At 35.5% G+C, this 18424-nt stretch overlaps 1 protein-coding gene and 1 long non-coding RNA gene across 3 annotated transcripts; both read left to right on the forward strand.

The window, feature by feature from the left end:
* Positions 1-3304: 3304 nt before the first annotated feature.
* LOC110684802 lies at positions 3305-6291 on the forward strand. 2 transcript variants are annotated; one of them, XR_002503826.1, is made up of 4 exons: positions 3305-3644; positions 3980-4076; positions 4717-4795; positions 5916-6291. It is a non-coding gene; the product is annotated as an uncharacterized LOC110684802 (long non-coding RNA). The 2 variants fall into 2 exon arrangements; XR_002503825.1 differs by having other exon boundaries at positions 3308-3644; positions 4717-6291.
* A 9951-nt stretch (positions 6292-16242) lies between these two features.
* Positions 16243-17264, forward strand: LOC110684768 (EPIDERMAL PATTERNING FACTOR-like protein 5). The gene has a single exon (XM_021861201.1). It carries the CDS (start codon positions 16792-16794, stop codon positions 17059-17061), a length of 270 nt encoding a protein of 89 aa, XP_021716893.1. The 5' UTR covers positions 16243-16791; the 3' UTR covers positions 17062-17264.
* Positions 17265-18424: the final 1160 nt, after the last annotated feature.

Here is an 18424-nt window from a genome sequence, read left to right on the forward strand (position 1 = left end):
AATAAACTAGACATAATTAAAGCAAAATCTAAACTATTATATACAACATATCAAAGAAATCTTTGATACTTTATCATAGAATGTTATGAAATAAGTAAGAAGATTCTTGAAGAACTTATTCACGACGTATTTAATTACCAAGCCCTACAAATTTTATATTTTGAATATTGAAATTATTATCAAAATCCTGAAATGTCTATGTGACTACATCATTAACATCTCAACTAGAAGTTTGAGCTATGAAATATTCATTGGAGAACTCTCACATTAAAATTGTGAAAGATAGGAATTAATATGTCTTTTAGCTAGAATAATTTTCTTATGGTCCAGAAGAACCATGGGTGATGTATGTGATTAGATATATTATCACTAATTCATATAAGATTAGATAATGATATCACGTTTTGCGTGTTGGCATAAAATATGATCAATTATTGATCATCACAACTGGAACTAGAACAACTTCACTTGCTTCTTCTTTTCCCCCTTTTAGCATTATAAAAAGTCCTGCAAGTAGAGTTATTAAACAATTAAACACAACCTCACAAACAATTCATCAAGTATGGGAAACTAAAAGCAGTGCTGGCTAGCTCCCTTTAGCCAAAACTTTCACACAATTCTGCATATATTTTCATACCATACAATGCACACATATATAAGCAAAGTTCCAAATTATCATAAAACCAAATGTAACCATCATGTTTTTAATAAATACAGACCATTGTTTCAAGAACCAAAAGTAAATTCTAATTATTCATGTCATAAATAGAAAGAAGAAAATGGCTAAGGCTAGGCTGGGGAGGGCTACAAGAGGTTAACTAGCTCAGGATTCGAGGATAGCAAGAATCTTCTCGTAGTCCTCCTTGTTTGCTTCAATAGTGGCATCCAGCTTTGCTTCAAGGCTCTTGATTGTCTTCTAGAACTTCACCTGCTATCCCTTAAGACTCTTCTTAAGACCCTGAATGCTCTTTTCCAACTTTTGAACCTTACTTGTCATCTCTTTGAGCTACTTCTCTGCTATATCAACTTTGTAAGAAAGTTCAGCTATCTGCCTAGCCATCACATTTTCTTTTTCATCAAGTCTGGTTTGGGGAAAGGAACCAGTTGATAATCTTCTGCTCTTCCTCACTAGCTCACTAGACATAGCCCCTTCCTTCTTCCTCCCACTAGCTTCACTTTTCTTCTCTTCCACCCTTTCAATCTTCCCATTCACAACAATCAGACTCAGCCCAAGCAGAGTTTTTTCATTAATCACATTCCTTATCTTTTCCTACAAACCACCATAATACTCCTCCAACTTTACTCCTAAACTCTCAAAAACAGTAGATAAAAAATCCCCGTAGCCCACATTGTTCTTTTTAGGAACACAATGTGCCAAATGCTGATACATCAAAGAAGGAAAGTTGATTTTGATTTTCTTCACCATAGAGAATGGTCATATCTAGAAGGCTCACTTCATTTTTCTTCTAAGTCCTAGGAAGAATAGTCTTCTTCACCAAATTAAACAACAATTTGTTCAAAGGACTCAAATTATTATGATTCATGATATTAATCCTCTCTTTCCTCCTAGAAATTCCATAATATCACCACCTAATTAATTCTGAACTTTCACACCAGAATGACCCTCAATGTAGGCCTCATATCCTTTAGTAGGAACTTTCAAGATAGTTCCTAAGGGCTCAACATCAAACTCAACTACCACTTTATTAATTTTGCTCGAAATTACACCTTCTTTGACTTTAAAATTTTCACAGAATTCATCCATAGCAAGTGGAAACATGCAATTGTTTGAAGATTTTGCTAACATATGTTCCCAGCCTTGAAAACGCAATAAATCAAGAAATTCTAAAAACCTAGCTTTCCGGTACCAAGTTAAATCAAGTCTATAGCCAACCACATACCTTCCCGCTTTCTTCTCAAGAGCCTTCTGATCATCATCTTCCTCCATTGGATCATTTTCCTTTCCTGATTCTAGTTCCCCCTCAGCGAATTCCTCTACCTCCTTTATGTGCTCCTTCGATGATTTTGCTATGCTTTTCTCTTTTTCCACTCTAGCAATCTCTTAAAGACATAAGAGGAAGACGATGATTCTCCTTCAATTGGGTTTTTCTTGGCTTCAATTTGATTTTTCTTGGTTGCTGAGGAAGTGGAGGTGTTTTTACTTTGGGTGGTTTTCTTGATTTGACAGTGGAGTGAGTAAGGTTGGTGAAAGATGCTTTTTATAATTAATGAACCGGTGCAAGAGATATGACTGGGTTTACTGTTCTGTCATTATGGGAGCAATTTAATTTTATTTTCTAAAAGATTTAATCAGGATGATTTTTAAGAAAAATATCTTTTCTTTCCAAATTCATTTTATTTCCAAAGATAAATTTTTCCAAAAAACAATTGAATTTGGAACACGCTATATACATATATACACTGTACAATACTAATCATACACGCATTCATGTATTAATGGACTAACCTCTAGGAATTCACCAACGGTGACATTTCAGCTATGTTTAGCACACCAAATTTGTGCTGGATGTGCTTTTTTCTCGTTTTGCATTATTTTCAATTTTCCATATCTTGGAACTTCAGAAACAATAAATACATCTTGATCATCCCAAGTTTCAGTCTCAATTTCTCAAATCTTTCTCAGTTCAAGGGCTTAGTTAGTATAGCAGCAATTTGACTTTCAATTTGACAAAGCTCTAACTTGATATTGCCCTGTTCCACATTATTCTTTAAGAAGTGATGTCTAATGTGGATGTGCTTGACCTTTGAGTGTTGAACTGGATCTTTAGAAATACATAAGTTGTATTATCACAGCAAATAGGGACACATTCAAAAATAATAACAAAGTCTCTAACCTGTTGCTTTATCCACAGTATTTGAGAACAATAAGTTGCTGCAACTACATATTCAGCTTCAAGTGTGGACAAGGCAGCAGTACGTGTTTTGCTTTTTAGAACCCCAAGACACTAAGCATGGACCTAAGAACTGTGCCATACCTGATGTGCTTTTTCAGTCAACCAAATCACCTGCATAGTCAGCATCAGTATAACCAACTAAGTCAAATAAATCCACTAGTGGAAAAAACTTCATTTGTAACGGCCATAATTAAATCCGTTACAAAAAGATTATTCGTAACGGACAATATATAGGTCCGATACAAATAACTAATATTTGTAACGGCCGAAAATTTGACCATTACATATAAATAGTATTTGTAAGGCGGAAATTTGACCGATACAATTACTGCTCTAATCGTAACGGGCAAGTAAGGTCCGTTACAAATCGATCACGTGTTAGGACTAACATTAGGGTTTTTAAGACATTAGCCGGTTTTACTTCGTTTCTCCCATCAGCCGTTTTCCTCCATCTCATCTCCCTCTTTCTCTCTCTCTCTCCTCAATCTACAACTTTAAATTGCTCAGATCTTCGTTATTTAGATCTGAATTGTGAATTTCTGTCAACTTATTTGGACTAATTGTTCGAAGATCTACGTTTTGAGTATGATTTCTTTGGTATTCGTCCATGGCTAATCTCTGAAATCTGATTCAAAGTGCCATGATGCTAAATCTTGAGTATCTCACCTCCATCGAAGCTCCATTTTAGAAGCTTCTGAGCTTTAACTCCTTATTGAAACAAAATCAAAGGTAAATTCTGTTTTTTTCATTTATTAACCATTGAATATCAATTTTTCAATTGTCATTATAGTCAAATTCGGGTTATTTTGAGGTGAATTATTGAACTATTTGTTATATTGCTCATTTTATTAAAGATTATAACAATCAATTTTGCTGCTAGAATTTTTTTTGTGCATTTGACGTTGATAATCTTGAGCAAAAAGAATTTAATTTGATTTTTAGAACCTGATTTTTATGGGTTTAGGTTTAATAGTCTGTCTTCTCGGAGTTCTGATTCTCTCTCATGCTGCCTACTCCTCTATTCAATGTCCTTTTCTCTCTCTTAACTTCTCACTTTTTTCTAGGTTTGGATGAACTCAACTCTTGGTGTTTCATTCGTTTTCGTCAGATAGAGGATCGTTGAAGGTCACCGAGGATGAGTTTACTGGCCCTCCTATCAATGTTAGTCCTTTATTTATTTCTGGATTTGAATTTTGATTTTAATTGCTAGGTGTACTTTTTAATTTTGTTAATTGATCTAGAATTTTAAATTGGGGTTTGCTCTTTGATGATAGTATTTGAATTAATTCTAGGGAAGTACGATAAATCCTCCAATACTCTTCATTTCCCTATCCAAGCCTTATCGAAACAAGGGAAAGAAACAAACCGTTAATATTGAGACGGTTTAACTTCGCATCACCTATTCAAAACAGTCGAGGGTACAATGTGCAGAATTTGTATCTTCTTTCGCTGGTGCTGCATTAAACTGGGTTTTTTTTTTTTCTTGGCGCTAATTTGGGAAAGATAGAGAATGCTTTCCAATTTAAGTGTGCGAGGGGAAAATGATTATTACATTTTTTATTTGACAATAAGAAACAACTTATTGATAATGACTTATTAAGAAGTAGGTTTGAACTTTGAAACTTGATATTCCTTATAGTCAGTTGCAATATGTGAATGATCGGCAATGTTATTATTTTGTATAACTATGTTGTTGGCAATATATTGATGACCATCTGACAGGTTGTTCAGCAACTTTAAAGTCTTATTGTTCTTCCATATTTCGATTCTAACTGTATTCCATCCCCTCACGTGCTTGCAGGATCAGAAGAAAGTAGGAGCCATAGCCTAACTTTTCCTGGCATTTGCCACTCCATTCATCTAGCTTCTGAGGAAAACAGGTAGTATTTTAATGTGCTGCAGACAGTGCTTGTGTAGCAACACTAAGGAAATCGGTGTATTATGGGTTTTGCGATTGATTTTGTTAGAATGATGGTTTTTTTTTAAAACAATTTTGGTTCATGGATTTGTTATTAAAAGGGGAAACGAGTTATTTTTTTTATTGGGGTACACTTACATGATGAAAATATTGAAGTTGATTAGATGTTATAAACCCAACAAAGTAGATTGTTGGTTAAGCACAATCTCTGGGTTAAAGGACAAAACCGATCCTTTGAATTTTGCATAAACTAAATTGGCTTATCTTTGCATTATTTTTTCTTCATAATCAAGCTGATAAAGAAATAAGGAGTATGATTGAAAAGGTAAGGGCCTAAGTTTCATTGTCTATGAATAGATGCTTTGTACCCTGAAGGCCTGCCCTATTGATTGTTGTAGCATTCACAATTTGCTTGTGTCCATTTCTCCACTCATATCAGTTTTGAACATTTATATGTGATGTCTTATATATGTTCATTCAAGTAATTCATTTATTGTCAGTACTTGGCAGTAGCATTGACTACTAAGAATTCATTCATTATATGTGATGTCTTATAAATGTGGTCTGTTTTTGCGGGACAATGAATTTGTCTATGTGGTGCATCTATAAAGTACCATGCCCTAGCTAATAAGGCAAACGATTTGGTTTCTAGCCTCTGTCATTGATGGTTTAATGAACAATCTAACTTCATCTTAATTCAAATCTCTATTTAAGTTGCTATATTTTAATTCTGGTTAAAATTTAACTTTCCTTTTCTATTATCTATCTATTTGAGCCACTGTCTTGAACTCAATTTGGATGATATTATGAAATTGCAAAAGCAGTGGTTGGCTATTTGGCCGTATGTATTAGATATATATTGTTAGTGTTACACTTTTGAGAGATATGATGAGCATGTTACTTTTCACATATGATAGCATAGTTAATCTCCTGTATCAATTTTGAGAGATATGACAACATATTGAATGCTCTCCCTTTGCGTATTTGATAGCATAGTTATTCTCCTGTTTTCCTGATCTTACTTCTCTTAATCAAGTCTGCATAATTTTTCTGGTTAGTTGTAATATTTGATCTACTGACAGGTAGGAGGTTGGACATATGGAAACTTACTCACATTTACAACTGTGAGGGGTGCTGCACATATGGTATGCACAACCTAGTGAAGCAAAGAGGCAGTCTCTACTAGAGAAACAATTCTGAAGAAGCTGCGGAAAATACTGTTGAAATGAACAATGTCAATCTGGAGAGTATTGCAGAAAAATCTTTATTCTTAAGTCAACTTGTATTATTAATTTATTATTATTACCATTAAGGTTTGCTTTTGCTTTTTTTTTTTTTAGTTTGGTAATAATGAATTATGATTGCAGCCTTGCAAGCTTTTGCTGATTGTTTTTGAAGTATATACCACAAGTGTACTTGTATAAAATAATAAAATATCATTCATTGGTTGGTATGCTAGCAAGCTGTCCAGCACATTGGAATTTTTTTGTAAATGGTTCAAACACTATTTGTAACGGGCACTTTTAATATCCGTTACAAATAACTGGCTATTTGTAGCAGGCATTTGAATGTCCGTTACGAATAACAGATTATCTGTAACGGGCATTTCAACCGCCTGTTACAAATACTTGGTTATTTGTAACGGGCAACATGAATGCCCGTTACAAATAAGTGGTTATTTGTAATGGGCAGGTGAAAACATAAATGATCGTTACAAATAACTACTTATTTGTAACGGTCACTGCCCGTTACGGATATGCTGTTTTGCACATTACGGATAGCCTTCCACTAGTGATCACTTCTAGGATAGAAGAGACCCAAACAATCATTTCCTTTCAAATATCGAAGGATTCTTTTTACTACAATCAGATGTGTCTCCTTTGGATTTGCTTGGAATCTAGCACACAAAACTACACTAAAAGATATGTCAAGTCTCCTTGTAGTTAAGTATAGTAGAGAATCAATCATACCTCGATACATAGTTTGGTCTACGCAAGTTCCAGTCCTAGTAGTTGTGCCCATTGGAGTGCGATTGGTTTTAGAACTTTCCTGTTTATATTTCTTTATAAGTTCCTTATGTATTTCTGTTGATGAATCATTATTCCTTCCTTTGTTTGATTTGCAAACCAAGGAAGAAATTTAACTCACCCATCATACTTATTTCAAGCTCACCACTCATTACATTCTTTCATACCATGCTCTGGGAGTTTGCTTTAGTCCATAAAAGGCCTTGTTAAGCTTGTAGACATGGTTTGGGAACTCTGGATTTTCATATCTAGGAGGTTGTTCTACATAGATGTCATCCTCAAGATATCCATTTAGGAATGCACACTTCACGTCCATCTGGTACAACCTAACTCCCATAAAATTAAAGTAGCAAAGGCTATAAGTAAACGAATGGCATCTAACCTTGCAACTGGAGCAAATGTTTCATCATAGTCTATTCCTCCCTATTCGTTGAACCCTGAACCACCAGTTTTGCTTTGTTTCTAACTATTATGCCATATTCATCTTTACACGCATTTGAGACCAATAGTCTTTTGATGACTTGGCCTAGGTTTCAGATGCCAAACTTTTTTTCTTTTAAATTCATTCAATTCAGCTTGCATGGCATTAATCCATTCAGCATCGGTTAGTGCTTCCACTTGATTCTTTGGTTCCATAAAGGATAGAAATGCAAAAAATGCACAGAAGTTCCTGAGTTTTGATCATTTCTGAGTTCCTTTGGCTATAACACTGATTATAGCATTCACTGGATGTGAGCTTTGATGTTTCCAAGGCTTAGGTTGGCAGTCTCTGATAGGAAATAGCCTCTCTTGAGTTACGTTGTTCTTTGGAACTTCTTCTTGTACTTCTTCTTGAACTTCCTCTTAAACCTCCTATGGAGTTCCTTGTGCTTCACTTGTTACTTGCTCATGTTGTTGAGCATTATTCTCAATTGCTTCTTGATTCGTTTCATCTTCTATTTCATGATGCTGCTTCGACATCGATGTCGATTCTTCTTCTGAATCGTACTTTTGCACTAATCCTATTTCAAAATCATCATCACCATCATGTACATCAATTAACTGGTCAGTTTCATCAAAAATCACATGTACAGATTCTTCCACATACATTGTTCTTTTATTATAAACTCTATAAGATTTACTATTTGAGGCATATCCTAAGAATACTGCCTCATCACTATGTTCATCAAACTTTTCCAAATTTCTATATTGTGAACAAAACATTTGCAGCTAAAAGATTTAAAGTAAGAAATATTAGGCTTTCTCCCTTTGATGAGATATGGTGTTTTGTTGGTGATGGCTCGAACTGTAACTCTATTCAGTCTATGTTGATTGCTTCTGCCCATAAGTTCCTAGGCAAACCACTGACAATCAACATTGTTCTAGCCCATACCTTCAAGGCTTATGTTCTTGTGTTCACCCACTCCATTTTGTTGTGGAGTCCTAGGTGCCGAGAAGTTGTGGTCCATCCCTTGTTCTTTGCAAAATTCATCAAACTTAGAGTTTTCAAATTATGTTCCATGGTCAAATCTTAGATGAATAAGTTGGTGACCTGTTCTTCTCTGTTCTTTCTTCACAAATGCAACAAACTCATCAAAAGTTTCTTCTTTACTTACAAGAAAGAGCACTCATGTAAATCTAGAAAAATCATCCACAATAACCATAACATACCTCTTTCCACTTCTACTTTGGATTATATGAATAAATTCCAAAGGTCTCTTGGTGCTTATTACCATGTTTTTAGATTTAAATGAAATACGAGTTTGTTTTCTTCTAACACAAGCATGACAAACTTTGTCCTTTAGAAACTTGATGAATAGAAGTCCTTCCACAAGTTCCTTGGATCTAAGTTTATCTAGTAAAGAAAAACTTGCATTTCCAATTTTTTTGTGCCATAACAATGGATCATCTTCAATGACACTATAACAGGTCAAACTACTATTTGGAACTTCATTGAGATCCACTATATAAGTGTTCCCTTTACGAGTTCCTTCCAATATTATGTCCCCAGTGTCATTTTTAATGTTTCTACACGAATTAGAAGTAAAAGCTAACAGAGTTACCTTTGTCACAAAATTGTGAAATAGTTAACAAATTATGTTTCAGACCCTCGACCAAAAATACATTATCTATAGCATGGGAACTTGACCTTCCTACTTTGCCAATAACAATAATTTCGCCTTTCTTGTTATCACCGAAAGTCACAGTCCCACCATAATACGCGTTCAGTGAGAGAAATCTAGATTTATCTCCAGTCATGTACTTAGAACAACCGCTGTCGAGGTACCACGTGTTGCTCCCTCTTACTGGAACCTGCATGAAAATCAAACGTTAGTGTCAGGAACCCAGGTCTCCTTGGGTTTCTGTGTTACAGATGTAGACTCAGATTTCTTAATCCATATCTGCTTAAAACTATTCTCATTCTTAAGAGTACTTTTTATCCTTTTTTGGACATTTGTTTAGTTTATGCCCTATTTTGCCACAAAAATTGCATATTATACTACTAGGTAGTTCAACATACTTCTTCTCTTTTTGGAACTTCTTCTTATTTCCTAGACCTTCCGTTCTTTTGGTTTGAGCATTAGTTATCCAGTCAAGAATAGTTTACTCAACGGTTTGTTAACCTTTCCTAACACTTTCAAGTTCCCCCTCAAGTCTAGCCTTATCCGATTTCAGTTCCTCCAAATCAGATTTTAGTTTTTCAAAATTTGAATATTGATCTAGTAGAGGAAATTCTGAGTCAAGAGTGGCATCGTTAAGTTTCAATAAGGACAGTTCCGCATTCAACAATATGTTATCATTATCAATCTTTCAACATTCTCCTTTAACTGTATATTATTATCACACAAGTTAAAGAATCTATGTTGAATATCAATCTCATGTTATCTACAAATTCACTATGTTCTATATGAGTTTTAAGGGCTTTATCACTTTGCGCTTTAGCCACATGCAAATCAATTTATTCACCTTGAATATCCATTATAGTGTGAATCAAGTTTTCTTTAGAGAAATGTTTTAATTGATTATAATCAAACCATACCTCAGCCTCTAGTTCCTTTAATTTGGCCTTTTCATTAGTCTTGGCCATCTAGGTGCGCAATTTCTTCTAAAGTTGTTGTTGTTGTTCTTCTTCTTCAAATATTAAACTCTTTTTTTTTTTTTTTTGGTAGTAAAAATAGTATAAAAATGGTTTAACAGTTTGCTGTTTAACAGTCTATTTAAATCGTAAACCGTATCAAAGTGTGATTTGACCTAAATTATTTTGGAAACAACACCAAACCACAAACCACTGTTTAGTTATTTTCGTAAATCGCACCGTAATTTTCAAACCGCAAACTGTACCAAACCGCAAAATTACAGTTTGGTTCGGTCTAAAACGCACTCTGAACAATCTACTCACATATTCACGTTCTTTTCATGGGCATTGTGCAACAACTTTCAAGCCTAGCTTTTGCTTCAACAATTTCTTTTTCCTAAACAGTTGACATGTGAATCAACGAAAAAATTATTCCGTACTCCTTAACACAATAAATAAACCAATTTATAGTTTTTTCCTTTATTTTTTCTTTCTCCCTCTCTAGCTAGCTGGCTGGACAGTTGGCCCCCAAACACGAGACAACACGAGACTGCCCATACTCAACAGTAGCACACGTACGTTACCACACGGGTGCTGTCAATCTGCCATCCATTTATTTTATCTGCTGTCTACCTCATCAACCCTCCAACTTACGGCAATATTACCATTTTTACCACTTTCCTCTTTTTCTTTTTTTTTTTTTTCGTTTTTTTTTTTTTTTTTTTTTTTATTTTTTTTAAAAAAACTTTGATACTTGAACCAACGGACCAACCTACTTTTATTTGGTATGCATATGAACTTTCTCCCATTCTCCTGGCCAAAAATATAACAACAAAAAAGTGTACAATATTATGTCTGAAATTTATTTGTTGAGAAATCTATTTAATATGGCGGACCTTATGTCTATAAAACCTAGGCAATAAGTTTACCTAAACCTAGTACTATTATTTGAGGAGAAAGGTATTTTTTTACTTATTACTTCATTTGTTTCTTTTATCTATATATGGTGGATTTTGTTTACAAGTTACATAGAATTGAGTGTAAGGGATTCCGTTGGACTTGATTATAGTTTATTAAGTTTCATTTTCTTATATAGTTTTATTGGATTACTTTTTTTAAGATGTTTTTTTGGAGCTTATTAAGCGTGATTACTATGTATTAGAACTTATTTTTAAAATCTTTTAGAAATTATTTTACCTAATTGAAAACTTTTGGGCATGTTTAGGGCTAATAGAACCATATTGATTGCAAGTTATATCTGGTATATAAGTGAAAGAGGAGGGAGGAGTGAAAAGTTGGTGTTCGAAATATGACCTTAAAAACAGTTAATTGTGTCTCCCCAGCTTAAACCCGATGATGAGTGATTTTTCACCGCCATGTGGTCGGGTTTCGTATTACATTTGAGAATTTCTTGATACACTACCCATTTTAATTTTACTTACCTAATCCTATCCATTCGTAGCCCTAGCATCCATTCAAACCTTTTTCATAGCCCAAAATCCACAAACTATAGCCTAATTTCCTCTTTAAGTGACCATAGTCCAAGACCGAGTGAATTTGATTATGTGGATCATAACTTTGATTTAAATATTATTTTGGTTATATAGGCGTTGAAATAAACTTTCCAACGATATATCATAAGCCCAATTCCGATTCAAAACGAATGAGATATGAGTCAAATACTAAGTTTGGTCCAAAATTGACACCCTTGCACTCAAACGGCCATATCTTGATGCCTTTTTCTTCCCCTAAAGTGGCTCGGTCACGGTCTTGGGAAGCTAGAAGTCAAACCAAAGATCAAGACTTGTATAGCTAGGGATTTAAAGGTGCCGCTCAACAAATATAATGAAGGCTTGAACAAATTAACCTCGCACGGGATATGATGTGTTTAACAAATACCAACTCAAGGGCTTCAAATCCACTATAAAGAGCAACACCATCTTACCACATTCAATGAACTAAGGTTTCATGGACCCTAGAGTTCTTAAACCCGGCTACCTTAGCTTATGGTATCCTAGAATCAACCAATGACAAAGTATTTTGACCTAAGTCAATTGGGTTGGAAATGATACTTTTACATCTTTCCAATGATATATTATATGCCTTATTCCAAATTGCGTAACAAAAGTTATAGATGTTTTAATAACGTGTGAAAATGCTAAATTGTCATGTCACATCATTTTCAAGATGAGCAAAATAAAAGGAGCATGTACAACGTAAGAAACTAATTTATTTTTATCGTTTGTTTTATTTTATATTCTGCTAGTATCATGGTTAGAATAATTTTTATGTTGCTTCCAAAATTTATGTCGTATTATTTTATTTATTTTTTGTCAACCTTTTGCATGTTTAAACAAAAACATGTAATTGAAAATCACGTTCTCGTCAAAAAACAAAATGTAATTGAATATCACATCTAATAAGATAATATGGACAACCGATTTAGGTTCCCTTTTAATCCTGTGGATTTAATAAGTGATCACAAATATTTCGAATTGTATGTGCATTAATATTAAACCAACTTAGTAATATTAGTTTAGAGCGAAATGAATTTTGATTATATGTCTATTAAATTGCAAATCACTACTTGTCATGATAAAAATTGAATAGAGACCAATACGGGCAAATTTGTTTCTTTGACTCAATTTTGACCATCATCACCAATCCTCCATTTGTGGTTCGTTGACCAATGAAGTTAGCAATTTCATGGATTGCGAATGGGTTATAACCTTGGTTGGTAAAACTCATGATTTTCTTTGTTACTTTTGATAAATTCATGAACGGTTTACAAGTTCTGTAAAAACTTGTTGGCAGCTCCCTACTTTATCCCTTGTCCCTATATTATATGTCAATTTCAACTTCCTACGATTGACAAGCAAATTAATACGTGCTAGAATAGTCGCATGAAACACTTCGCGGGATGTCTACTGAACTAAGCTACAACCTTATAATAGCAAACAACTCTATACATACAGTTCTTACAATCTTTAAAACAAATAAGACATAGAAGATTACTTCTAAAAAAAGTTACTTAGTATACATAATTTATAACCAAATTGATATGAAGAGGAATCAAAACTACATTACATAACTCTCTTTCGCTATTAATAATGTCATCCAAACAAATTGGATTTGTTTCATGCATTAGCAATGGCTAGTGGCATAGTCTAGTTTAGAAGAATTAAATAGCGTAAGGCATAAGCTAGCTTGATATCTCTCCTTTCATGTTGGAAGGTACATTCTTCATAGATCATCATTAATTAAATTTGGAGTCCATCCGTACTTTAGGCCTATAAGAAATACAGTAGCCCATTCATTACATTCTTCAACGATTATGCACAAAAAACTATAAATAAAAAATCAATATTTTGGGAAAAGAGTTAGCCGATTTTTCTTGATGTTAATGTAGTTTGGGGGGTTTTCAGGGTTTTTTTTTTTTCCTTTTTTATTTTTATTTTTTTTAGGAAGGGGAGGTGAGTTTTCAGTTTGTAACACGTGTTTAGAGTTTTTTAAAATGTGCGGAGAAGTCACAAAACTCCTCTGCTTGTTCTTCACCTGATTTAGGGATAATATATTGACACATCTTCAAGTATGAAAACTCGAAAAATGCTATTGTAGGGTGCGTTTGGCATCGTTGTGGTTTTCTGTTTTTCAACCCATATGATATATTTCATAAAATGAAACAAAAATTAGACAAACTTATTAAATCATGATAATTTTGAACACTGACAACAGAAAAGTGGAAACATCTTTTTCTTGTTTCCTGTTTTTGGTTTTTTATTTTCAAAAAAAACGGAAAACTGAAAACAAAAACAATGCCAAACAAGCCCGTAGTTTTTTATTTTTATTTTTTAAGTGCAATTTATTTGTAAACTGAAATTTGAACTTATATATTGAATCGTTAATTAATAATTTTCATTTCCTTTTTCTTACAATTTCGAACACACTGGATATGCCACTAGTTTCGAAGGTCTAGAGAAAGGTTCAATGGAGAGAGCAGACGCTCTAACCTTCTGCCAAAATCCACCATTTCAAGGTGGAGCGGACGCCGCTCCACTATTGGAGTAGGGTGGACAACTTAACTTCAAATGTTCAAATGTTCATATGTTCTTCATTTCTCGCTCAAATTGAGGATATAGTCTATCGATAAACTCCCTCCATTTTTTTTAAAGCTATATTTGGGATTGTGCAGAATTTTAGGAGATTTAATATATTAAGATGTTAGTGGGGAAAATAAGGTAATAAAAAATTGTAAGAAAAGATAGTAGGGTTATTATTTTATTGAAAAGTAAAGTGATGTGAGAGGGAGTGGGGATCATTAGAGGAGTATAAAGTCAGAGTGAGTGGGGATCGTAAGTGTGCGAAGATATATTATTAAATTGTAAAGGTTTCTAAAATAGAAAGTGTCTTTAAAAAAAAACGGTCGAAAATAGCAAGTGTAAATAAAAAAAAAATGGAGGGAGTAATAAAGTTCTTGGACATGAAGATTGAAGATCATCAATCATTATTCACCTAATTCACGTCACAAAATAGGATCCAAATAGCCGTTTGGAGCCATAAATGCACCAATCATGTCATATAGTCATACAATTGTTAAGTTTCAAGGATGCTCCCGCATCACACTCTCCACTCATTAATGTTTAGCCCATTTGAAATTTTGACAGATTATATGAGAAACACTAGTTTATATTTCAACAATAATTTTATAGTTTTTCACCAAATACATCTGTGTAATCGCTGATTCATTATATCCCATGAAACTTTTCAAATTCACAATATACCCCCAAGTTTAACAACAATGTTCCAAATGCCCAAATGACTAAAGGATGTCAACTCCGTTAGTTATTAAGGGTTAATTGTACCACGTGGTAGCATATGATTGGTTGATTTTAAATTATTTATTTTTTAAAATAATTATTTAATAATTAGTGAAAAAGAAAAAACCAATCCTTGCTCAACCACCCTCCCTGCCCCACCGCCGCCTCCCCTGAACCCTCCACGTCGGCACCGGCACAACCCCTAAACCCCTGCGCCGGCGCCAGCTCGATCCCAACCCCCCTGAAATCGTACATCCCTTCCCCCAAACCACCATCCCCGCAACCTAAAACCCCTCCCTCCCTCCCCACCGCCGGCGCTCCAAACCCCCTTCCCCCGCACAGGCGAACCCAATTCGCCCCCCACCATCTTCCCCAGGCCACTTTCCCCCCTAATAGAGGTGATCAACATTGGCTCGGCCCGCTAACCCGACCCGATCTAGCCCGAAAATAGGGCGGGTTTGGGCAAGCTTAAAAACGCATTTTTAGTTAAAACCCAAACCCGGCCTGAAAAGCCCGCTACTTTTTGCGGGTTTGGGCACGAGATACTATGTTAAGGCCCGATCCGGCCCAAAATTTTGATCACCTCTACCCCCTAAACCACCACCTCGAAACCCTAAAACCCCAAAATCAAACTCTATGGTTTAAATATGGGGTTTTAGGGTTTCGATTTTCCGGGTTTATGAGACCGGTGGTGTCAAGGACTGCGGGTACGGGGCAAGGGAAGGGGTGGGTTCGCCGGCGCGGGCGCGAGGAGAATGGGTTTGGTCGCCCGCAGGGGGAAGGGATGGCTGGTGGTGGTGGGGTGGGGAGTAAAGATGGTTGTGGTCGTAACGGGTCGTGCCTCGTGCCAGGCCCACGTGCTTTGGAGTTAGTTAGGCCCGCCCATGGTTCGGCCCATGAGTTTTGTGCCATACCAGGCTGGGCCAAAGTTTTCAAAAGGTTGGCCTGTGCACGGCCCAGGCACACGTGTCATCGTATCGGGCTTACGTGCCTAAGCAAAATTGCATTGATTTTAGCATGCTTTGTCGTGCCTTATCGTGCTTATCCCAAATAAAGGCGGTCCACGGCCCACACGCACAGTATCGTACCATGCCGCGCTTTTTTCGTGCCCGTATCATGTCATTTCGTGCTGGACTTCAGCCCGGCCTGACCTAATGCCATCTTTAGTGGGGAGGGTGGTTGGGGTTTGGCTGGTTTTTTTTTTTTAATAATTATTTAAATAGATTTTAAAACACAACCAAGCAGAGGATGTCACGTGTCACAATTAACGCATAATAACTAACGGAGGTTGCGCCCGTTAGTCATTTGGGCATCTGGGACATTGTTGTTAAACTTGGGGGGTATACGGTGAATTTGAAAAGTTACATGGGTATATGGTGAATAAACTTATTACTCGTCATATAAGATCTAGTAAGATTTATCTAGATTTTTTTGTTTACATTAATCGTTTCCCTTAAGGCATGTGTGTGTAGCATCTAAACACAAATACAATTTTATGACTAATACCTCTCTACTTTACAAGGATGGGGAAGTAAAACATGAGGACATCATTTGATTCATACGAGTGCCAATCATTTCTCAAACATAAAAAGCATGTCATTCCCGTAATAAACTTCAAAAATTCAACACTGTATTGCATTCAATATAATCAAACAATGGGTCCCAACTCTTTATACTTTTATTTATTCCCCAAAAATATTTTACAAATAATTACTAGTAGTAGAAGAAAAAAACAATAACCAGGGTCCTCTTTCTCTAAAAGCTTCTGTCGTAGTCTTTGACTTGGACTCACAATCCAAATCGCAATAATACCACTCCCACCAAATCTCCAAATATTTCTTCCCCCACTCAGTCATTCACTCACTCTTTCCTTGTCATCTCTTTTCTTCCCACCCTCTTACCAAGTTAAACACCCAAAACAACAAAAACTCACCTTATGAACCTATATATATATTCAATCTATTATAGTTAGTGGCAGATCTAGCATTTTTAATTTAGGGGGACGGACTATCTGTAGCTCGCAGTTCCCTCTACCAACATAACCCGAGCCTCATCAATAATGCTGCGGCGGACACTGGCCGCCGCAGCCTTATTAGCTCTTCTTGTAGCTGTATCATTCCTCTTCATAACTGCACCCGCGGAGACAGAGTTGGAGCGGAGGAAGCTAATAGGGCCAGGATCGTGGCCGCCGAGCTGTCGATCGAAGTGCGGGAGTTGTGAGCCATGTAAGGCAGTGCACGTTCCGATTCAACCCGGAGTGAGCGTGCCATTGGAGTACTACCCCGAAGCTTGGCGTTGTAAGTGTGGGAATAAGTTGTACATGCCTTAGGATTGATATGATACGGAGTAGTACAATTAATTAGTAAGGAAAGAAGGTTGAATTTATTGTAGGTACTGTGTACGCAAAATTTGATGATGAAACAAAATCAGCAGTGTAATTAATGAGAGCTAGCTAGGCTATCAGAATCCTCTTGTTTTTACTACTGTACTACTTTTACACTAGGAGTATTATCTATTTAATTAATGTGTATGATATATGGTATCATATGTTCTATATTTACAAATTGTACCATCAATGTAGTGTAAGAAACAAAGTTTACTTTCATCTCATACAGTAATAAATAAAACTATGTGATGAATGTATGTAATTTATTGTTGTATTAATTTTTATTTTAGTAAAACTCGAGTAGTGTACTAATGTGTTTATACGTCCGACATGGGTATTTAAGGTAACAAGAAGGTTACTAGCTAGTAACACATATACTTGGTCGTGGTAGATTTCAGTCCATCGAATGACATATCAATTCGATCTAAATTTGATTGATTAGGAAAAAAAATTGCAAAAAATTCATGTGTAAGTTGACGAAGCTACGATGGGAGTTTGGCTGTGCCGGAGATAAGGGGCACCTAAGTGGTGGGGTAAGCGTGGGTGTCAACTCAAAGGAATAGAGTCACTGAAATAAACAGGAGCTTGGAATTCCAAGTTCTCACATGTCATGTGCCTCACCTGTCTCTTCTGTCTCTCTTCTTTTGTTAAGGTATAAAAAAGGGTTGCCTACTTGCTTCTGTCTTGCTAACCTTTATACCCCCGTGTTATTCCCATCGTATTTTAATAAGTGTTATATTTTAACTGGCATAAAGTTTTAGGCAATTTAATTGACTTAAATAAAATAAGAGGTAAATGGGGTAGTTGGAGTATTAAAAATTATATATAAAAAAAAAGATAGTGAGGTTAATAATTTATTGAAAAAGTAATGAATTTGAGAGGAGAGAAATTAAAAAAACAGGAGTAGCGGGTTTGGGTGGAAACAATAAAAGGAGAGAGATATAATATTATAATATAGCTTTTTGCCAAAAAAGGATGTGTAACACTTTTTTTTTGGTGAGCACGAGGGGCAAGCCCCATTAAGAAAAAGAAACTAGAACAAACTAGAAAGAAAAACAAAGGAAAACAAACAACGCAAAAAATAAAGAAACTATAGCTAATGATCTACGAAGCCTAAATAGCTAGGTTCTTCATCAGACACCATCCTCGGCTTCGTTGCTCCCCCCAAATCCTCCAATAAAACGACACAAGGGTCCTCCGGGATCGCCTCAAAGATAAAAATCTTCTAATTAGACACTATGCCAAAGTTAGCCAATTTATCTGCCACTTAATTAGCTTCTTTGTAGCAATGTCCAATTATAATTTC

This window comes from Chenopodium quinoa, unplaced genomic scaffold (genome assembly GCF_001683475.1).
Source record: "Chenopodium quinoa cultivar QQ74 unplaced genomic scaffold, ASM168347v1, whole genome shotgun sequence".
NCBI classification, from domain to species: domain Eukaryota; kingdom Viridiplantae; phylum Streptophyta; class Magnoliopsida; order Caryophyllales; family Amaranthaceae; genus Chenopodium; species Chenopodium quinoa.